Source organism: Helianthus annuus, chromosome 12, assembly GCF_002127325.2.
Source record: "Helianthus annuus cultivar XRQ/B chromosome 12, HanXRQr2.0-SUNRISE, whole genome shotgun sequence".
Taxonomy (NCBI): domain Eukaryota; kingdom Viridiplantae; phylum Streptophyta; class Magnoliopsida; order Asterales; family Asteraceae; genus Helianthus; species Helianthus annuus.
In genome coordinates, this window is record NC_035444.2 from 74,927,609 (window position 1) to 74,951,218 (window position 23,610).

The following is a 23,610-nucleotide window of genomic DNA, read 5'->3' on the forward strand; positions in this document are numbered from 1 at the left end:
GGTGGTCGGTTGTTGGGGCTATAGTGGTGGTGTTGGTGGTGCTAGAATGGTGATGGGTACAGGAGGTTAGATAGAGAAAGAGAAAGGAGAGAGACTTAAGAGAGAGAAAGAGAATGAGAGTTATGAGAGAGTGGATATAATTTTTTTATGTTTTGAAACACCCTCCAATTTCATGCTTGAAAGTTACAAAAACGACACATATTTAAATCACCAAAATTTGAAATTTGGGCATGACCCGTTCATAACTTGGTCCATTCCCTGTTTATACTTTATCGAAATACTTGGACGACGACACTTTCCATAATACACCAAAAGAACATAACATTTCAAACTACCATTTCAAACATCGAGTTTCAAGTACTAAATATTTGCAAACAACTAGTTAAAGTTTAAAGACTTCAACACAACTAGACATTACAAAAACTATTAACTTTTGAAGTTACTACCAAAAGGGGCGGAAGCGTATCACGGGTGATCAAGGTGTGTTCATATCCGAGCGACGCAATGATAATCATACGGGTGCTTTACCTACAATCATTCAACAAATTATATTAGCGTAGTACACATAACGATTTCATCCTACCACAATACATATTCTCGGATTTACAAGGTATCTTACCAATTGTTCTTATTTCATTCCAATTCATTCTAGTCAAATAAACATAACTATTTCACATTCACTTCCAATAACCCGTTTAATACGGATTAAGGAGAAAACTTCCATTAATTCCCTTTCATTCGAACTCGAACCGACCCAATTACTATGGACCGATACGGATTCCTACTTTCACATTCTCATTTGAAACAATTACCTTAAATTGAATATCAACTATCAAAAGACACAATATTAATAAACTCACAACTAAACGCGTAAGTAAGGAACTTACCTCGATCTTGAGCCTTTGTTTGTGATCCGGAACTAACTCCTTCTTCTTTCGTTCCTACACGTAATCATTCTTATTTAGATCATAGCCTTTACATTCATAACCACACTTTCAAGTATCGGCGCTACTCATATAACATTTGACAACACATTGATTTTCATCATACAATTCAATTCACAAATATTTACTCTAGGCTACTTAGATTATCATTGAGGCATTTCATCAAACACCTAACATGCGTACTACTTATCAAGCCTCATGTACATCTATCTTATGCATAATTCACTAGAATTCATCACAATTGACACAATCAACCATTCTTGCACAAATCATTCATCCTACACATAATAATCTATGAATGTTCTAGTATACATACATTTATTCATAGAAATTTCTCTACTTATTTCAAATCACATAATCATCATCCTACTATAACAAGTGGGTTTTCCCCCAAAATCTTTAGCAAATCACATTCAAGCATAACACACCTTCTAACTAATGATTCTAACTCATATATAAACTCAATTTCATACTAATTCACGGATTGGTAAAACCCACTTCATCAAAATGCATAAAAACATAAAATTCTAACTCACCTTAAGTTCAAGACACTTGGATTATTGAGTATTTAAACACATGCATTCGAATTGTGCCAAGAATCACTACTAATTTGCTGAAATTTGGAGTTCTTTTGTGAAGTAGGGTTTCTCCCCTTTCTTTTCCCCTGGTCGCGATCCACAACCACACCCAAATACTGGGTTTTGATTTTCTTATTTCACATTTTATTAAATGTTACACAAACAACCCTTAAGTTAAGTTTATTGATCCTTATATCCCATTCTATATTTTATAAACTTTCTTTAGATTTTTAACACTAATACCATAACTAAATATATAATACTTTTAAGTGTTGAAGCATTCTATTTTATAAATTATGGGATGTTACAAATCTACCCCCCTTAAAAGAGGTTTCGTCCCCGAAACCTTAATACGTACCAAAAAGAGACGGGTAGTGCTTCCGCATTTCATCTTCGGATTCCCAGGTTAGATCCGATCCTTTCCGATGCTGCCATTGCACTAAAACTTTTCGTATGGCCTTATTTCGTAGGTACGTCATTTTTGAATCTTTGATAGCCACCGGCTTTTCAACATAATTCATTTTATCATCCAATTCAATGTCATCAAGTGACACATGCGCTGTATCGTCCGCGAGACATCTTCTTAGTTGAGACACGTGAAACGTGTCATGGATCCCATTTAGTGCCGGGGGTAATTCTAGCCGGTATGCCACTTTACCAATACGGGCCACTACCCTGAACGGTCCGATGTACCGAGGACCCAATTTTCCCCGTTTACGGAACCGTATTATACCCTTCCACGGCGAGACCTTTAAAAACACTCGATCTCCTTCTTGAAATTCGATAGGGCGCCTTCTTTTATCTGCATAGGATTTTTGCCTGTCTTGCGCCGCCTTCAAACGATCCCGGACTTGATCAATCTTTTCATTCGTTATTGCCACAACATCTTTAGGCGCAAGTTCCCGTTGCCCGATTTCTCCCCAACATACAGGTGTTCTACATTTTCTACCGTACAACATTTCGTATGGCGCCATTTTGATACTACTTTGATAACTGTTGTTGTACGCGAATTCTACCAACGGTAAATGGTTGTCCCAATTACCCCCAAGGTCTATGACACAAGCCCTCAACATATCTAGCAACGTTTGTATAGTTCTTTCCGACTGTCCATCCGTCTGCGGATGGTATGCGGTACTTAGTCGCAAGCTTGTGCCCACATCTTCGTGAAATTTTCGCCAAAAACGAGACGTGAATCTTGTGTCACGGTCCGACACAATAGACACGGGTACTCCGTGACGAGCAATTATTTCATTCATATAAATTTCTACCAACTTTTCGGATGAAATAGTTTCTCGTATGGGTAAAAAGTGAGCGCTCTTTGTAAGTCGGTCGACAATAACCCAAATAGCATCGTGACCTCGTTTCGTTCTGGGTAGCTTTGTAATAAGATCCATGGTTATGTCTTCCCACTTCCAAACTGGTATTTCTAATGACTGTAATTTACCATACGGTTTTTGGTGCTCCGCCTTCACTTGGGAACATGTCAAGCACTTAGCCACGTACTTAACAATGTCGCGTTTCATTCCAGGCCACCAATACCCTTTCTTTAAATCTTGATACATTTTTGTAGCCCCAGGGTGAACCGTATAACGAGATTTGTGAGCCTCCTCTAGTAATAATGATTTCACCTCGGATAACCATGGTACCCAGATTCGGTCATACCTGGTCATGATGCCATCGGCATTCATCTTTAATTCCCCAATTAGGCCTTTCATTCTTTCCTTCTTTGGATCACCATTTAAGGATTTTATTTGGGCTTCCTTGATCAACTCCAAAAGTTTAGGGGTGACAGTCATTTTCATTGACTTAATTTGTATGGTTGATGGGTATTCCTCCCGGCTTAACGCATCTGCTACAACGTTGGCTTTCCCCGGATGATAAAGGATTTCACAATCATAATCCTTAATTAATTCTAACCACATTCGTTGTCTCATATTCAATTCTTTTTGTTCGAAGAAATACTTGAGACTTTTGTGATCCGAATATATGGTACATTTAGTTCCATACAAATAATGTCGCCACAATTTCAACGCGAATACTACTGCAGCCAACTCTAAATCGTGTGTTGGGTAGTTACTTTCATGTGGTTTAAGCTGCCTTGAAGCATATGCTATCACTTTACCCCGTTGCATTAAAACAGCCCCCAAGCCCTGATGTGAAGCATCAGTGTATACTACCAAGTCTTCTGAACCCTCGGGTAAGGTTAGAATTGGGGCGTCAGACAGCTTACTCTTCAAAGTTTGGAATGCCTTTTCTTGCTCAACTCCCCACACAAACTTCTCATTCTTCTTGGTTAGTTTGGTTAAAGGTAACGATATTTTGGAAAAATCCTGTATAAACCTTCGGTAATACCCAGCCAAACCCAGAAAACTTCTCACTTCACTCGGGTTCTTAGGAGGAACCCAGTTCACAACAGCCTCTACTTTAGTTGGGTCTACCAAGACACCATCTTTATTAATGACGTGGCCAAGAAATTGCACCTCTCTAAGCCAGAAGGCACATTTGGAAAACTTAGCATATAACTTCTCTTTCCGAAGAATCTCTAACACTTCACGCAAATGATTTGCATGTTCGGCTCTACTACGAGAGTACACAAGGATATCATCTATAAACACTATAACAGACTTATCTAACATGGGCCGACATACTCTATTCATTAGATCCATGAAAGCGGCCGGTGCGTTAGTCAGTCCGAATGGCATTACTAAAAACTCGTAATGCCCATATCGGGTCCTGAACGCAGTTTTTGCAACATCTTCTTCCCTTACCCGAAGTTGATGATACCCCGAACGCAAATCGATTTTTGAAAACCAACTTGCTCCTTGCAGTTGGTCAAAAAGATTGTCACACCCCAACCGATGGCGGAATCATCGGGGCGCGGCACTGAGCGAAACAGATTGTTAAGAAGTTTCCACAACAACTATCATACAATTCAGTTATATAACACGTCCCATACCGTGTCCCAAACAATAACAAGTTATCATAGAAATCATCTAAACAATATGGGAACTGTTCCGACAACTCAAATTCTTAGTTATTACAGACCGAATTTAAATATTGTTTTAAGACTTCTAGACGGCTAACTGTAAATCTTACTGACTACAGGTGCCAGTACAAGATCTACAGATAATTATGGCCCTGGAGCAGTTACGTGGACACTGTCCTAAGGTCACTGGCTCCTAGAAGCTTATTATTGCCTCGCTTCCCTAGCACGCTAGTAGCTTAAACACCTGTCACATACGTTAAAATAAAAGTCAATACATATAATGTAAAGGTGAGTACACAAGTTTGATATAGCATATATAGTTCGAAAAGTTTACGCATAACCAAGCACGTACACAAGGGCAAACGATGCATGTAAATTATCAACATGGGACCATCGATACCAACGACTTCGAGTTGACTGTCCGAGACAGTTCGCAATACATGATTACCACTGTAATCCATGCAGGTAATTGTCCTTAGCAACCCCCGTGTGAACGGGTGCTGAGTCCAAACTGTAGTACTACGTTGCTAAAGCAGGCAGATAGCACTCCACGTGTAAACATAATAAACAGCAATCATTTAGACATGTAATACATGCAAGTAGGTTAGCGTTCAAATAGTTTGTGTTGCTTGTGAATTTGATAGATTACGTATGTAACACCCAAAAGTGTTGAAAGCAAAAAGGGATCGAGTATACTCACAGTGATTGATGTGGATTGAAGGGAGCACAGAGAATAGGTTAGCCTGAATAGTTCGATAACACAACGATGAGTAACGCGGAAAAAGTGAACAGTGGAAACTGGATCGGATAGACCAATCGATCGGACAGCTGTTCGATCGAGTGGGCTGTTCGATTGGTTTGAAAGTCCGTTCGAACATCCATTCGATCGGCCGGCTGGCTCGATCGGCTGGTTCCTTCAAGTGGATTGTTTCTTCCTTTGATGTGAAGGATGTGTTTGTGTATGATGGTTGTACTACCTCTCAAGTTGGCCGATCGAACAGCTGTTCGATCGGTTAGCCCAACCGATCGGTTAGCACTTCATTGTTTTCAAGTCTGTCACTCGATCGGTTGGCATGCTCGATCGGGTGACATTCCAATGTTTCGAAAAGTCTAAGTGTTTTGAAGGTATAGTATCTCATGATTCGAGCAGTAATGTTTACAATCGAGTGGCTCGATCGATCGAACAGAACCCTTGTCAATACTACACTTCATGAGTTTGTGGGACTAAGTGCTAGTCGATCGGTTAGCCTAGTCGATCGGCTGGCGTAGTCGTTCGGTTGGGCTGTTCGATCGAACAGCCTAGCCGTTCGGCCAGCTTCTCGATTCGGTTAACCTATCACTTAACACTTGGTTATTCCCGTTAATTGTTGATGTTTTAGAGATATTTTGACTACGAGTTAAACCACAAAGCTGAAGTCTCTACTTAGTCTACTGACTCGAGCAGGAATCACCCCAACTCGGTCAGAGACGGTTTGAAACCCAAGTTTAATGTTTAACCCGAAATCGGTATATCTCTCGGTAAAACCCGAATCTTGAACCATGTGTTCGTTTAGAATGGTTTGCAAATCGGTTCAAGTCTCGTTTTCACCTTTTTGAGTGTAAAAGAGTTGAAAGATAGATGAAAACCCATCTTCCAATCCTTTTCCACCGTGAAATGTTAAGATCTTTGGAAGATTTTAGGTTATTTATGTGGAAATCGGTTAGATCTAAGTTATTCATGGTGGAATGATGCCAAAACTTAGTGTTCTTGAAGAACACATGGTGACATCACCCAAGAACACCTAGATCTTGGTGATTTCATGGATGAAATCCAAGTTTTGAAAGATAGAAAGATGGAGAATCGATTAATGAACAAAAACGTACAAGGATTAGAGCGAAATACTTACCGGTTTGAGAGAAATCTGAGATTTAGTGAGAAGAAGAGGCTGGTCGGTCAGAGCTTTTCCAAAAGTGGAAAGTTTGACAAGGACAGCCCTATTTATAGGCTTCCAAAAGAGGAAAGGGTCAGCTGATCGAACAGCATCCCTGATCGAGCAGCTGTCCGATCGAACAGCCTGTTCGATCGGCTAGCCTGTTCGATCAGGTTGCCCTGTTCGATCGGCTTGCCTGGTTTTTGAGTGTTTCGCGACGATTTGAGATATTTCGAGTTCGATAGACGATGATTTGAGAATGATAGAATTTCTAATCAAATTACTTTTAGTCTCAACTACTAGATCTAACATACAAGCATCCTTACAACCATTTTGGGTTCGATTTCCATTGAGTTTGATTCACCTTTGAGTCTTGATTGATTTTGATTGATTCACCACACATTTTAACATAAAAGTAAACATGCACAAGTAACACATAAGGCACACACACACGTATAAAAAGTACTAAAATCCCCACACTTGAGTTTGATGATTGATTTGGTTAGCTTGATTATTGATTGACTAGCTTTATTGCATTGTTACTTCCTATCATTCACAGTCGGTCGTTGATTCACAGTTCGATTATCGGCCGATTTGTTTGATTATACAACACTTACTCCAAATAATATGAAAATCAAAATGAAACTAAAATGAAATTAATCTTTATTAATCTTTAATTCCAATAACAGTCAACACTTGACTTTGACTTGACTTTTGGAAAACACGGGGTGTTACAGTCTCCCCTCCTTTAGGGAATTTCGTCCCGAAATTAGGCCGAGAACCGTACATCGCCGTGTGATTTTACCAATTTGATGCTTCAGATCTATCTGAACAACTGCGGGTACTTGGCCTTCATGTCACTTTCGAGTTCCCAAGTGAACTCCGCGCCTCGTTTGCCTTCCCATCGTACTTTTACAATAGGAATGCGAGAGCGTCTGAGTTGCTTGGTCTGTCGGTCCATGATTTCGACAGGCTTTTCCACGAAGTGTAGCGTCTCATTGACCTGAAGATCGTCGAGTGGTATTATTGCGTCGTGGTCGGCTACGCATTTTCGAAGGTTTGAAATATGGAAAGTCGGGTGGACATTGCTGAGTTCCTCCGGTAATTCGAGTTTGTAGGCAACTTTACCGATCCTTTCCAGAATCTTAAAAGGTCCAACAAATCGAGGCGCAAGTTTCCCTCTTTTGCCGAATCGGACTACTCCCTTCCAAGGCGATACCTTTAGGAGCACGTAGTCGCCAACTGCAAATTCGCGGGGCCTGCGTCGTTTATCGGCGTACATCTTTTGTCTGTCCCGGGCCTTCACCAAATTTTCCCTTATCTGGTGGATCTTGTCAGTCGTTTCTTGCAGGATCTCGGGCCCAGTCAATTGGGAATGACCGACCTCGTGCCATACAATAGGCGAGCGACATCTCCTACCATACAGGGCTTCGAAAGGTGCCATTTCGATGCTGGAGAGATAGCTATTATTGTACGAAAATTCGACCAACGGTAGGTGTTTGCTCCAACTACCACCAAAATCGATAACACACGCACGGAGCATGTCTTCAATAGTACGAATCGTTCTTTCCGTCTGCCCGTCGGTTTGCGGGTGGAATGCGGTACTCAAATTCAGCGTCGTACCAAGAGCTGCTTGAAAAGTTTCCCACAATCTCGATGTAAACCGAGCGTCGCGATCAGAAATGATGTCTCGAGGCGTACCATGATTCTTAATGATCTCGTCGGTGTAGATTTGGGCTAGCTTGGCCACCTTATAGTCTTCTCGTATTGGCAGAAAGTGGGCTGATTTGGTTAGACGGTCGACTATAACCCAAATACTGTCGTGACCTGATGGCGTGGTCGGAAGCTTAGTTATGAAATCCATAGCTATGCTTTCCCACTTCCATACAGGTATCGGCGGTTGTTCGAGTAAGCCTGAAGGTCTTTGGTGTTCAGCCTTGACTCTTGCACAAGTTAAACAGCTACCAACATATAGAGCAATATCCCTTTTCATCCCAGGCCACCAGTACTTGTAGCGAAGGTCCTGGTACATTTTGTCCGCACCGGGATGAATGGAATATCGGGATTTGTGGGCTTCGTTCATGATGATCTTTCGCAAATCTGTCCTCCTCGGAACCCAGATTCGGTCCAGATAATAGAATATCCCGTTGGCTTTGCTCACGAGCTGAGTTCCATCGTGATAGATTCGTTCTTTCTTCAACGTACGCTCGTTAAAGCAAGCGTGTTGTGCTTCGCGGATGAGAGCTTCGAGGTTATACTGAGCTTGGATGTTTCGAACACCTATCACGTAATTCTTTCTGCTGAGGGCGTCTGCAACCACATTCGCCTTGCCTGGGTGATAACGGATCTCACAGTCGTAATCGTTGAGAAGTTCTACCCATCGGCGTTGACGCATATTGAGTTCTTTCTGGTTAAAGATATGTTGTAGGCTCTTGTGATCGGTGAAGATCGTACACCTTGTACCATACAGGTAGTGTCGCCAAATCTTTAAGGCAAAGACAACTGCGCCTAGCTCGAGGTCATGGGTTGTATAGTTCTTCTCGTGGATTTTGAGCTGTCGAGATGCGTAAGCTATAACCTTGTCTCGTTGCATGAGAACACAGCCAAGTCCAAGGTTTGAAGCATCACAATAGACAACGAAGTCATCGCTTCCGTCCGGCAGTGTAAGAACTGGTGCATGGCACAGCATGTGTTTGAGGGTTTGGAAAGCAGTCTCCTGCGCGGTTCCCCATACAAAAGGCTTGTCTTTATGAGTAAGGGAGGTAAGCGGTACAGCAATCTTTGAGAATCCTTCGATGAACCGCCGGTAGTAACCAGCTAATCCGAGAAAAGAGCGAACTTCTGACGGATTCTTTGGCGTAACCCATCCCTTGACTGCCTCAATCTTTGCAGGATCAACGTGTATACCCCGACTATTCACAATGTGACCCAGAAATTGAACCTCCTCCAACCAGAATTCACACTTGGAGAATTTGGCGTAGAGTTGGTTTCCCTGAAGCAACTCGAGAACCAATCGCAAATGTTGCGCATGTTCGGCCCTCGATCTGGAATAAATCAGGACATCGTCGATAAATACAATGACGAAACGGTCTAAGAACGGTTTACACACGCGATTCATCAGATCCATAAAGACCGCGGGTGCGTTGGTCAAACCAAAAGGCATGACAACAAATTCGTAGTGGCCGTATCGGGTTCGAAAAGCGGTTTTGGGTATATCTTCCTCTTGAATCCGCAACTGATGGTAGCCTGAACGTAGATCAATCTTGGAGAAACACTGAGCACCTTGTAGTTGGTCAAACAGATCATCGATTCTTGGTAAGGGGTATCGGTTCTTGATGGTCAGCTTGTTCAATTCCCGGTAATCGATGCACATTCGGAACGACCCGTCCTTCTTTTTGACGAAAAGGACTGGTGCGCCCCATGGAGAAGTGCTCGGGCGAATGAAGCCTTTTTCAAGTAACTCTTGGAGTTGGTTTGAGAGTTCTCGCATCTCAGATGGAGCGAGTCGATACGGAGCTTTGGCCACTGGATTGGCTCCTGGAATAAGGTCGATTCGAAAGTCGATATCACGACTTGGAGGTAATCCAGGAAGATCATCAGGGAACACCTGAGGAAATTCTCGGACAACGGGAACATCCTTGACTTCAACTTTCCTTTTCTTGTCCGTCTCAGCTACAACAATGTTGGCCAAGAAGGCTCGATATTCCTTGCGGAGATATTTGCGAGCTTGAAGACATGACATGAGCTTGAGATCTTTTGCAGTAGTTTCACCATAAACACATAGAATATCACCACTAGCTAGCACAAAACGAATCATCTTATCGGCACACACAACTTCAGCATGGTTTTCACGAAGAAAGTCCATGCCTACTATGACATCGAAACTTCCGAGCTGCATTGGAATGAGATTAATCGGGAATATATGATTGTTGAGCTCGAGAGTACAATCACGGAGCACAGAATTGACAGCAATGGTTCTTCCGGTAGCGACTTCTACTTCGAAAGGTGTCGAAAGATAAGAGCGCTTACGTCTAAGAAGCTTCTCAAATTCAAATGACACAAAGCAGTTATCGGCTCCAGTATCAAACAAACATGATGCATATATACCATTCACAAGGAACGTACCATTGACCACGTTGTTATCAGCTTGAGCCTGGCGTGCATTGATGTTGAAAGTTCTGGCGTGAGCGGCTTGTTGTTGAGGCTGTTGTTGTTGTTGCTGGGGTTGTTGAGCTTCTTGTTTCACCACTCTGTTCGGGCACCGGTTTGCGAAGTGGTTAGGGTCACCACATGCAAAGCAGGTCCGGACATTGTTTGCCGGGGCCTGTGCAGCTTGAGGAGCTTGAGGAGCAGGTAGCAGGGCTTGGTTAACAGCGGCTTGAGCTTGCGTTTGACGAGGACCATAGCGGCAATTCGCAGTGAAATGCCCGTAAACGTTGCAGTGGGCGCAGTAACGGCAGGCCACACCCACCGGGTGATGATAAGAACATGTCGCACAGAGTGGGTGGGGGCCGGTGTACGCACGCTTTGCCGGCGGCGCATTGATCACTGGCGCAGTGCGCTGTGGTTGTTGCTGTTGTGGCGGTACTGACTGAAGAGGAGCAGCATTGGTTGCGGCGGCGCAATTCTTGTTCTTCTTTCTTCTTCTCGAGGACTTGGAGGCTTGAGCAGTAGGGTTGTCGGTTGATGCGGTAGTAACTTGATGCAACGACTTGGATGGCTTATCCCAGACACCAGCCTTAACTCGCTTGTCATTAATCTCGGCAGCGAGTAGGTAGGTTTCCTCGATCGTTGCGGGTTTGGCGGCGTGAACAAAATCTGCGACACAATCCGGAAGAGCACGGATGTATTTCTTGATGGTCATGTCAGAAGTCTTGACCTGGTCGGGACATATGATACTCAATTGCTTGAAACGGGCGGTGAGACCCGCATTGTCTCCCTCCTTTTGCTTGATACTCCAGAACTCATCCTCCAACTTTTGGCGTTCGTGGGGAGGACAGAACTCGTCCATCATGATCGCTTTCAATTCTTTCCACGTCAGCTCGTATGCAGCGTCGTTCCCGCGCTTGTTCCTTTCTGCGGTCCACCAGTCCAAAGCTCGCGACTGGAAGACACCGGTAGCATTGAGAGTACGGAGGTGATCTGGGCATCCGCTTTGACGAAGGGTGACTTCTACCGAGTCAAACCAATGAAACAGAGCCGTAGGGCCATCTTCACCGGTAAACTCTTTTGGCCCACATGCCTTGAATTGTTTGAAGCTAAAAGTAGCTTTGTTGGAGTCTTTGGGCGTGAGGGTTCGGGATTCCTCAGATGACTTGCTTGCGTTCTCGAACACATCACTGACGGCTTTTGCCACAGACCTTGAGATGATCGCGGCGAGACGTCGATCTCTCTTTTCCTGACGGGTAAGAGGTTGGCGAGGCCTTGATGATGACGACATGGTCTGCAATAGACATCGCCATAGGCTCAACACAACGAACTCGAATTTCGCACGTCTTAGTTTACTAAAGCTTAGAATCACGTCGCATCTCACGTCACGTAACACATATAAACACATAAGCACATAATCATAGAGGCACATAAGCACAGAAGCAATTAGAGCACATAAGCAATTAAGCAAATAGAGCACTTAATTTCCTAAACACGTACGCACTTTTATCACAGAGGCGGGCAGAAAACAGAAACCTACAGCCACAAGTCGAGTGTCGTTCGTTTTGCATATCGGATAGCATCACATCGTATCGTCTAACTTAGTCGTATAGCGTAGCATAGCACACTGGTTTCGTTTAGATCACATCAACAAGGATTTGAATCGAGATAGGATAGCAACAAAGTCACGCGGATTGATAACAAATGGAGCAATCAACGAATCTTAAAACACGTAAACAGGTAAATCATATAAAATCAACAAAGCAACACTCAAAATCGGAAAATGGATTGTCTGCGGCTACTAGACTTTGACTAACCATGGCAATTTAACTATTCACAGTTGACTTGTCGTCACTTTCGACTCTAGGGGACATGTTTCTGCCTCGATTCTTGGGCATTATGCATGCGCATTCTAGGCCATACTCGTGAGTTCAGGTCGTTGGAGTCCGTCAATTGCCTTGGCGAGATAAAATAAAGTCGGAATAACTGCCAAGGTTAGGGTTTCACCCCTAGCTCAGCAATTTCTTCCTTGTTTTAAGAAAAATTCAGAGGAAAGTTTTCATCAAATTTCGGGTTTCAGCCCTGATTTGGTATAATTCTCCCCCGTTTTGTTGATAGAAAATCGCACAAAATAATTGGCAAAATTTGTAATTTAGGCAGGAATTTGCGGGTTTCACTCCTAATCCCGTCCAAATTACAAAATTTGGCTCGGAGTTCGGATGTAATGATAGAATAGAAGGAAACAACATAAAGTAAGCACATAAACTTGGTCTCTTGGTTCCTAACTATAGTCTAGGTCTCTAAGACAGCGATCCGGACTAGATCGTGTCTAACCTAATTCCCTATAGTTATGGCTCTGATACCAATCTGTCACACCCCAACCGATGGCGGAATCATCGGGGCGCGTCACTGAGCGAAACAGATTGTTCAGAAGTTTCCACAACAACTATCATACAATTCAGTTATATAACACGTCCCATACCGTGTCCCAAACAATAACAAGTTATCATAGAAATCATCTAAACAATATGGGAACTGTTCCGACAACTCAAATTCTTAGTTATTACAGACCGAATTTAAATATTGTTTTAAGACTTCTAGACGGCTAACTGTAAATCTTACTGACTACAGGTGCCAGTACAAGATCTACAGATAATTATGGCCCTGGAGCAGTTACGTGGACACTGTCCTAAGGTCACTGGCTCCTAGAAGCTTATTATTGCCTCGCTTCCCTAGCACGCTAGTAGCTTAAACACCTGTCACATCCGTTAAAATAAAAGTCAATACATATAATGTAAAGGTGAGTACACAAGTTTGATATAGCATATATAGTTCGAAAAGTTTACGCATAACCAAGCACGTACACAAGGGCAAACGATGCATGTAAATTATCAACATGGGACCATCGATACCAACGACTTCGAGTTGACTGTCCGAGACAGTTCGCAATACATGATTACCACTGTAATCCATGCAGGTAATTGTCCTTAGCAACCCCCGTGTGAACGGGTGCTGAGTCCAAACTGTAGTACTACGTTGCTAAAGCAGGCAGATAGCACTCCACGTGTAAACATAATAAACAGCAATCATTTAGACATGTAATACATGCAAGTAGGTTAGCGTTCAAATAGTTTGTGTTGCTTGTGAATTTGATAGATTACGTATGTAACACCCAAAAGTGTTGAAAGTAAAAAGGGATCGAGTATACTCACAGTGATTGATGTGGATTGAAGGGAGCACAGAGAATAGGTTAGCCTGAATAGTTCGATAACACAACGATGAGTAACGCGGAAAAAGTGAACAGTGGAAACTGGATCGGATAGACCAATCGATCGGACAGCTGTTCGATCGAGTGGGCTGTTCGATTGGTTTGAAAGTCCGTTCGAACATCCATTCGATCGGCCGGCTGGCTCGATCGGCTGGTTCCTTCAAGTGGATTGTTTCTTCCTTTGATGTGAAGGATGTGTTTGTGTATGATGGTTGTACTACCTCTCAAGTTGGCCGATCGAACAGCTGTTCGATCGGTTAGCCCAACCGATCGGTTAGCACTTCATTGTTTTCAAGTCTGTCACTCGATCGGTTGGCATGCTCGATCGGGTGACATTCCAATGTTTCGAAAAGTCTAAGTGTTTTGAAGGTATAGTATCTCATGATTCGAGCAGTAATGTTTACAATCGAGTGGCTCGATCGATCGAACAGAACCCTTGTCAATACTACACTTCATGAGTTTGTGGGACTAAGTGCTAGTCGATCGGTTAGCCTAGTCGATCGGCTGGCGTAGTCGTTCGGTTGGGCTGTTCGATCGAACAGCCTAGCCGTTCGGCCAGCTTCTCGATTCGGTTAACCTATCACTTAACACTTGGTTATTCCCGTTAATTGTTGATGTTTTAGAGATATTTTGACTACGAGTTAAACCACAAAGCTGAAGTCTCTACTTAGTCTACTGACTCGAGCAGGAATCACCCCAACTCGGTCAGAGACGGTTTGAAACCCAAGTTTAATGTTTAACCCGAAATCGGTATATCTCTCGGTAAAACCCGAATCTTGAACCATGTGTTCGTTTAGAATGGTTTGCAAATCGGTTCAAGTCTCGTTTTCACCTTTTTGAGTGTAAAAGAGTTGAAAGATAGATGAAAACCCATCTTCCAATCCTTTTCCACCGTGAAATGTTAAGATCTTTGGAAGATTTTAGGTTATTTATGTGGAAATCGGTTAGATCTAAGTTATTCATGGTGGAATGATGCCAAAACTTAGTGTTCTTGAAGAACACATGGTGACATCACCCAAGAACACCTAGATCTTGGTGATTTCATGGATGAAATCCAAGTTTTGAAAGATAGAAAGATGGAGAATCGATTAATGAACAAAAACGTACAAGGATTAGAGCGAAATACTTACCGGTTTGAGAGAAATCTGAGATTTAGTGAGAAGAAGAGGCTGGTCGGTCAGAGCTTTTCCAAAAGTGGAAAGTTTGACAAGGACAGCCCTATTTATAGGCTTCCAAAAGAGGAAAGGGTCAGCTGATCGAACAGCATCCCTGATCGAGCAGCTGTCCGATCGAACAGCCTGTTCGATCGGCTAGCCTGTTCGATCAGGTTGCCCTGTTCGATCGGCTTGCCTGGTTTTTGAGTGTTTCGCGACGATTTGAGATATTTCGAGTTCGATAGACGATGATTTGAGAATGATAGAATTTCTAATCAAATTACTTTTAGTCTCAACTACTAGATCTAACATACAAGCATCCTTACAACCATTTTGGGTTCGATTTCCATTGAGTTTGATTCACCTTTGAGTCTTGATTGATTTTGATTGATTCACCACACATTTTAACATAAAAGTAAACATGCACAAGTAACACATAAGGCACACACACACGTATAAAAAGTACTAAAATCCCCACACTTGAGTTTGATGATTGATTTGGTTAGCTTGATTATTGATTGACTAGCTTTATTGCATTGTTACTTCCTATCATTCACAGTCGGTCGTTGATTCACAGTTCGATTATCGGCCGATTTGTTTGATTATACAACACTTACTCCAAATAATATGAAAATCAAAATGAAACTAAAATGAAATTAATCTTTATTAATCTTTAATTCCAATAACAGTCAACACTTGACTTTGACTTGACTTTTGGAAAACACGGGGTGTTACAAAGATCATCTATTCGAGGTAAAGGGTATTTATTCTTCACGGTCAACTTGTTCAAATCTCGATAATCTATACACATGCGCATCGTGCCGTCTTTCTTTTTCACAAAGAGTACCGGGGCTCCCCAAGGCGACACACTCGGGCGTACGAAACCCTTATCGAGTAATTCCTGTATCTGTGTCATTAGCTCTCGCATCTCAGCGGGAGCTAACCTATAGGGAGCTTTAGCCACTGGCTTGGCGCCCGGATTTAATTCGATTCGGAATTCCACCTCTCGTTCAGGTGGTAGCCCCGGTAATTCGTCTGGAAACACATCCGCATACTCGTTCACTACTTCTACTCCTCCAATTTCGGGTACCTTCTGTCTTGTATCCACCACATAAGCCAAGTAGGCCCTTCCTTCATTTCTTGCGTGCTTAACCATTTCGACAATCGTGCATAGTTTTGTCTCTAGCTTTCTTTCTCCACGAATACTTATTCGAGCCCCACTAGGTGAGAATACATGAATGACTTTCGCCTCGCATCGAATTTCCGCGTGATAGCGGGATAACCAATCCATCCCCACAACTACTTTAAATTCCCCCAAAGTCATAGGAATGAGATCTATTTCAAATTCTTCGTTTTCTATGGTTATCTTACAATTCTTACAAACTTCACATAGCAAATAACTTTTACTATCCGCTACTTCTACTTCTAAGGGTACAGGCATTCGTTCCCTTCTAAAGGAAGGATAACACATAAGTTCGTCTGACACGAAAGACTTGCTAGCACCAGAATCGAATAACACATTCACGGGTATTTGGTTGATTAAGAAAATACCTGACACAACATTCGGTGAAACCTTGGCTTCCTCGGTAGTAATCTGAAACATTCTTCCCCGAGCCTTCTGATTTTCATTCTTCTTTTCATCTTTCTGCCCTTGTTGTTTAAGCTTTGGACATTCAGCTTTTACATGACCAGGAGTGAAGCAATTGAAACACGTCCTCACAGGACTAGGGCACTTAAAATAAGGATGTCCCTCTTGACCACAGTTGTAACACCCCTTCTTTCCCATCAAACATTCTCCAGTGTGAAGCTTACCACAAGTTTTGCATGGGGGAATACTACCTTTAGATCCTCCTTTCGTTCTAGTGTCGTGCTGCTTAGGCTTCTTGGATGAATTCGTATTTGATGGCTTTTCAGCAACTCTTTTCTCTCCTCTTTCCACTTATCGCTTCAGTTCTATCTCCCTATCCCGGGCTAAATTGATAAGTTCGCTTAAAGTTTCACACTTCGAAGGGGTAATGAACTCCCTATACTCGGCCTTCAACATTCCATAATACCGATTTATCTTCATCCTTTCTGACTTGACGAAATCATCACAGAACTTTAACTTATCGAAGAATATGTTGGTAATTTCATCAATGGACTCATTCTGTTGGCGAAGATGCAAGAACTCATCTTGTATTCTATCAATTGCCGATTGCGGGCAATGATATTTTAGGAACAACTCCTTGAATTCCTGCCATGTTAAAGTTTGGAGTCTCACTTCCCCTATCTCTTTACTTTGAGTATCCCACCAATCTTTGGCTTGTTGCTGAAGTTGACCCGTAGCAAACATTACTTGGTCTTCTTTCTCACATCGACTACGTACAAATACGGCTTCAATGTTTGCTATCCATCTTTGACACTTTACCGGATCCACCTCCCCATTGTATGAAAAGGGATTACATGCCATAAAATCCTTATATGTACACCTTCGTTCCTTGCTTTTGGTCCTGGACCCTTCAAGCATTTCTTTTAACTCCTCAATCTTGCTAGTCATCATCTCATCAACAACCCCCAAGACTCGGCTCTCGACTTCTTGAGCTAACTTGGGAAGGTTGGCATTTATCACTTTTTCTGCCGCTTCTATCATCTTATTATTGAATGCCTCTTGACGGGCTATTTCAGCATCATCTACATTACTTGTGTCCGTCATCTACATAAAACATTCATTCTATATATTAAAATTCTCTTTTTATACATCCCTCTTGACACATACATATTCATTCTATCACATATTTCATTCTGTTTACTATTCATACTTTACACGTTATCATTCTTGATGATAATGTTGTATTGCTAGACCATTTCATATTAAATCATGCCTTCTTTCTTATTAGACATTTTCTTTCAACCTTCTTGATGCATAATGACCTTAGCAAAGGATTACGGGGCCTTAGGAACTAATTAAAACAAACCCCGTACTCAAACAAACAACATAAAAAAAATTCAGCAACTTTGATAGTCACCGTAAGCTACGGCGACCACCGTAGCTTACGGTGCTGATTTATGCTTTACGGCCCTTCGCTCCTATCTTACGGCAGTCTTGTTTTTGCCCAGTACCTACCGTAGCTTACGGTGGCCACCGTAAGCTACGGTAGTGCCCAGCGAAATTCATCCCAAACTTCATATTTTCGACCATTCCGAACCGTTTTCGTGCACGGTTTCAATTCTACTAACCCCTAAGTATTCCAATGCACCATTTATTACTATTACTATATTCAAAACTCTTTCTAACACTTTATAACTTGTAATATTAATTACTATAAAGCTTTCTTAAAAGTTTTACCTCCATTTGCATCTCGGAGCGAACACACCCATTCTTGCGAGCTTTCGGTTTGAGTTCGGGCACTACATCGTGTTCGAATCCCTCAAACCTAGGCTCTGATACCAACTTGAAACACCCTCCAATTTCATGCTTGAAAGTTACAAAAACGACACATATTTAAATCACCAAAATTTGAAATTTGGGCATGACCCGTTCATAACTTGGTCCATTCCCTGTTTATACTTTATCGAAATACTTGGACGACGACACTTTCCATAATACACCAAAAGAACATAACATTTCAAACTACCATTTCAAACATCGAGTTTCAAGTACTAAATATTTGCAAACAACTAGTTAAAGTTTAAAGACTTCAACACAACTAGACATTACAAAAACTATTAACTTTTGAAGTTACTACCAAAAGGGGCGGAAGCGTATCACGGGTGATCAAGGTGTGTTCATATCCGAGCGACGCAATGATAATCATACGGGTGCTTTACCTACAATCATTCAACAAATTATATTAGCGTAGTACACATAACGATTTCATCCTACCACAATACATATTCTCGGATTTACAAGGTATCTTACCAATTGTTCTTATTTCATTCCAATTCATTCTAGTCAAATAAACATAACTATTTCACATTCACTTCCAATAACCCGTTTAATACGGATTAAGGAGAAAACTTCCATTAATTCCCTTTCATTCGAACTCGAACCGACCCAATTACTATGGACCGATACGGATTCCTACTTTCACATTCTCATTTGAAACAATTACCTTAAATTGAATATCAACTATCAAAAGACACAATATTAATAAACTCACAACTAAACGCGTAAGTAAGGAACTTACCTCGATCTTGAGCCTTTGTTTGTGATCCGGAACTAACTCCTTCTTCTTTCGTTCCTACACGTAATCATTCTTATTTAGATCATAGCCTTTACATTCATAACCACACTTTCAAGTATCGGCGCTACTCATATAACATTTGACAACACATTGATTTTCATCATACAATTCAATTCACAAATATTTACTCTAGGCTACTTAGATTATCATTGAGGCATTTCATCAAACACCTAACATGCGTACTACTTATCAAGCCTCATGTACATCTATCTTATGCATAATTCACTAGAATTCATCACAATTGACACAATCAACCATTCTTGCACAAATCATTCATCCTACACATAATAATCTATGAATGTTCTAGTATACATACATTTATTCATAGAAATTTCTCTACTTATTTCAAATCACATAATCATCATCCTACTATAACAAGTGGGTTTTCCCCCAAAATCTTTAGCAAATTACATTCAAGCATAACACACCTTCTAACTAATGATTCTAACTCATATATAAACTCAATTTCATACTAATTCACGGATTGGTAAAACCCACTTCATCAAAATGCATAAAAACATAAAATTCTAACTCACCTTAAGTTCAAGACACTTGGATTATTGAGTATTTAAACACATGCATTCGAATTGTGCCAAGAATCACTACTAATTTGCTGAAATTTGGAGTTCTTTTGTGAAGTAGGGTTTCTCCCCTTTCTTTTCCCTGGTCGCGATCCACAACCACACCCAAATACTGGGTTTTGATTTTCTTATTTCACATTTTATTAAATGTTACACAAACAACCCTTAAGTTAAGTTTATTGATCCTTATATCCCATTCTATATTTTATAAACTTTCTTTAGATTTTTAACACTAATACCATAACTAAATATATAATACTTTTAAGTGTTGAAGCATTCTATTTTATAAATTATGGGATGTTACATGTTTTCATTTTCTGAAATTCTTTTTTGTTTTATTTCTTAGAGATATTTTAAATGAATTAGTAAAATTACCAATATACCCTGATTTGACATTAAATTTTAACTGAGTTTTGGGTAAAGGATATAATGTGTCAAAATCCATCCTAAATAGATTTCTTCAAGCGTCATCACTAGTTTCCTGTAACATGTATTAAAATACAATCAACAAAAGTTGGCGAGTATACAAGTTTGAATACATAGCATAATTGTGACTAAAAGTTGTCTCATATCCAACATGGTAATTTGCGTACATTGTTTATATTAGCATGTGTTAACTATATGTCAAAACAAAGTATACCACAATCGTGTGTATCCTTGTCGCCGAAACGACAAGGACGTAAAATAGTTTAGTGTAAATTGCCATTTTAGTCCCTGAGGTTTGTCCAAATTTGCCATTTTAGTCCATATAGTTTTTTTTCGCCTCTGGGTCCATGACTTTTCCCTTTTGTTGCCATTTTGATCGCATACCCTAACTCCGTCCAAAAACCCCATTTTTAACCAGGGGTATTTTGGGGATTTTCAATTTAAATCTTTTCAATTGCCATTTTGATCCAATTCTTAAAAAAACAAAATAGAAATATATATAATATTAATAATGATTATTATTTTATTATATATATAATATATATCATATATACACATATACATCTCTAACATATATACATCAGTACATCACCAACATCAGACACCCACCCACCCCAACCGTTCTCTCTCTTTCTCTCTCTCTCTGTGCATCTTCCACCCAACCACCACCATCACCACCATCAACGCCTACCATCCGCCACCACAATGAACCCACCTACCGACAGACACCACCCACCTTACTACCATCGCGAACTACCACTACCTATACCATATCCACCAACTGCCGCCATCAATTTTAACCCACCACCATCAGCATAGTAATTTCTCTTGGGACTTTTCTTGTGCGTGCAACAGATTTTCATATGGGCTTCTGATTGTTAAAATTGTCTAGGGTTTTTTTTTGAGGTGGTGGTTGACAATTGTTGATGCAGGTGATTATGGTGAGGGTTAACACCGGTGGTGACGGACTGATGGTTATTGCAGCTGAGGGTGGTTATTGCAGGTGAAAGATGGTGGTTGATGCAAGTAGTTATTGCAGGGCTGGTGGTGGTTGTTGTCGAAAATGTGATTAGGGCTTCATCGGAGACTTGCCGAAAATGGGATTAGGGCTTCATCGGAGACTTATCAGAAACGGGATTAGGCTTCATCATTTGGGGTTAGGGTTTGCTCCGAGTGGTGGTGAATGTGAGTGGTGGTGGATAAGAGAGAGAGAGAGAGAGAGGAATGGGAGAGAGGTCGGTGATGATTGTGGGGGTGGTGAGTGGTGATTGTGTTAGTGAGTGGTGATGAATGGCGGTAACGGTGGTGGTGCACGGTGGTGGATGAGAGAGAGAGGAGAGGGATAGAGAGAAGGAGTTGGGGGTGATTGGCGAAGTTCTATAAGTATGTGTGTATACATTAATTCATATATATGCATATAAATTTATGTGTGTTTTTTATAACATTAATTTTTTCCTTATATTTTTTAATGTAAAATAAATTTTGGATCAAAATGGCAAATGAAAATATTTAAATTAAAAATCTCCAAAATAACCTGGTTAAAAATGGGGTTTTTGGATAGAGTTAGTGTCACACCCCAACCAATGGCGGAAACATCGGGTGTAACACCCCAAAAACGGGTTTGGTAATCAAACCACGTTAATACTAAAAGACGGCTAAGGAACCGTTAGCGGTAAAATTTAGCCAGAAATTATTAGGATTATTATATGATTAAATCCAATATTTAATAAAAAGAGAAAAAGAATGCGTTTGGGAAATAAAGTTTACAGAAGGCCCGAGTTAACGGGACTTAAACTAAACTCAGTCATAGATCCCCAAAACCCACTAATTTAATTAGGAATGTTTAACCTAGTTAATAAGTGGGGAATATTGTTAGAAATAAGTAGGTTGTGCCCTACTTAATTAACTAAACCAAATTAGAGGGGCCAATATTGTTAAAATTGAAACTTATATTATTGGTTTTAATTAAAAATAAAACCAAACACCTCAAATGGAGATGTCTGGTCATACAAGAAACACAGGGGGCGACACAGGCTCCCCTTCAAGCCCTAGTTCCACTAAAAATTGATCAATTGGAGGTTCAATTCAGTCCCAAATCAAGTTCTAAACACGAATTAGTGATCACCTCACTGAAGGGATCATAAGGTATGCAAAATTCTAGTATTTTGATTCATCTCAAGTTCTAGGTTAATTGTGAAAAACTGAAATTGAGCTTGATTGTGTCATGCATGAATGAAATTAGAAGAGATATGGTGTCTAGGGATGAACCCTAGGTGAAATGTTGTTAAAAGATTTCATGTTAATTATAGAGTTCATAATCACCATTGTAGGTGGTTAATGAACTTGAAGAAAACTTGATAAACCCTAGAATTATGATCTTGCTCTAGCATAATCTGAATTCAAGAGTTAATTTCAGAAATATGAATGTTAAGACTTGTGTAGAATTTTCTAATCGAAGTTAATTTAGATGACAATTACAAGTCATAAACTTGGTTTTGATGATATAAAAATCTGACCCGCTAGGTGTTTGATGAAATGCCTAAGTGAGGATTAAAATGCTAAAAGTTGGGTAAAAACGCAGATTTGATTATTATAAATAATTATGCGTTAAAGGTTATGAAAAATGGGATTTAGATGGTTTAATGAAATTAATGTTGTATTGGTGTTTATAAACACCATACTAACTTGTATAAAGGAACTACTTGAACAAAAAGGGGAAAATTGTTAAGAGTTCATACTTGGTTTGAAGTGGGTCTTGACATAAGAATTAAACTCATAATCTATGATTTAGTTCAATAAGAAAGTAGTCAAAGATTCATAAGGTGTGAAAGTCATGATTTAGAATGACTAATCTAACAACCTTGTGAATGATGAATGAAAGTAGGCGCTTAACAAGCTAGGTGAAGCTTGGGATGGAAGCGGGTCGATCGAAGCAAGTGAGTAAAGAAAAGCGTAATTCGGATGCAAGGTAAGTGAAACTTACACCTTTCGTAGAATAATTAGTTATTCTATAAGTTTTAAATTCGATAAGAACAATATTGGAAATATGGATTCCCGACGCAATTGATACGAGTCGGGGCATATGCAATATTTGGTAAAAACCATGATGAAGGGTAAACATTGGAAAATGGTAATATAGCTGTAAATGATAAGCATACAATGAATCTAGAAATGTTACCGTATGGGGTAACTCATAATAAGGAAAGGAATAAAATGGTAATTTAGTCGTGTGCCGACAAATATAAGTAAAAGTAATAAGACACCCTACGGCGTAAGCCGAAATGGGGTTAAATGACGAAATGGTATATATATATATGTAAATATATACCATTCTAAATTTAAATGCAAAATGTTTGGTCGTTTAGACCAAACGGGTCAAAGGGTGACTTTT

General features: G+C 40.6%; 1 protein-coding gene and 1 long non-coding RNA gene across 3 annotated transcripts; both read right to left on the reverse strand.

The window, feature by feature from the left end:
* Nucleotides 1-337: 337 nt before the first annotated feature.
* LOC110896831 lies at nucleotides 338-17,205 on the reverse strand. 2 transcript variants are annotated; one of them, XR_002568203.2, is made up of 3 exons: nucleotides 1,481-1,617; nucleotides 888-941; nucleotides 338-528 (listed from the first exon to the last, which is right to left on the reverse strand). XR_002568203.2 is itself a non-coding variant. In XM_035980664.1 (3 exons), exons 1-3 carry the CDS (start codon nucleotides 16,773-16,775, stop codon nucleotides 512-514), a joined length of 306 nt encoding a protein of 101 aa, XP_035836557.1. In that variant the 5' UTR covers nucleotides 16,776-17,205; the 3' UTR covers nucleotides 338-511. The 2 variants fall into 2 exon arrangements, 1 of the variants encoding a protein (XP_035836557.1); XM_035980664.1 differs by lacking the exon at nucleotides 1,481-1,617 and adding an exon at nucleotides 16,541-17,205.
* Nucleotides 17,206-18,605: 1,400 nt separating this feature from the next.
* LOC110896833 lies at nucleotides 18,606-19,875 on the reverse strand. Its single transcript, XR_002568204.2, has 3 exons — nucleotides 19,749-19,875; nucleotides 19,156-19,209; nucleotides 18,606-18,796 (listed from the first exon to the last, which is right to left on the reverse strand). It is a non-coding gene; the product is annotated as an uncharacterized LOC110896833 (long non-coding RNA).
* Between the last annotated feature and the right edge of the window lie 3,735 nt (nucleotides 19,876-23,610).

What these genes read in the sequence shown, in the direction of transcription:
- LOC110896831 (XM_035980664.1), bottom strand. Translation starts at nt 16,775, where the DNA reads ATGGGAAAGAAGGGGTGTTACAACTGTGGTCAAGAGGGACATCCTTAT. An exon ending in TTCACCGAATGTTGTGTCAG is followed by an intron (nt 942 to 16,540) that starts GTATTTTCTTAA and finishes GATTACGTGTAG; the next exon opens with GAACGAAAGAAGAAGGAGTT.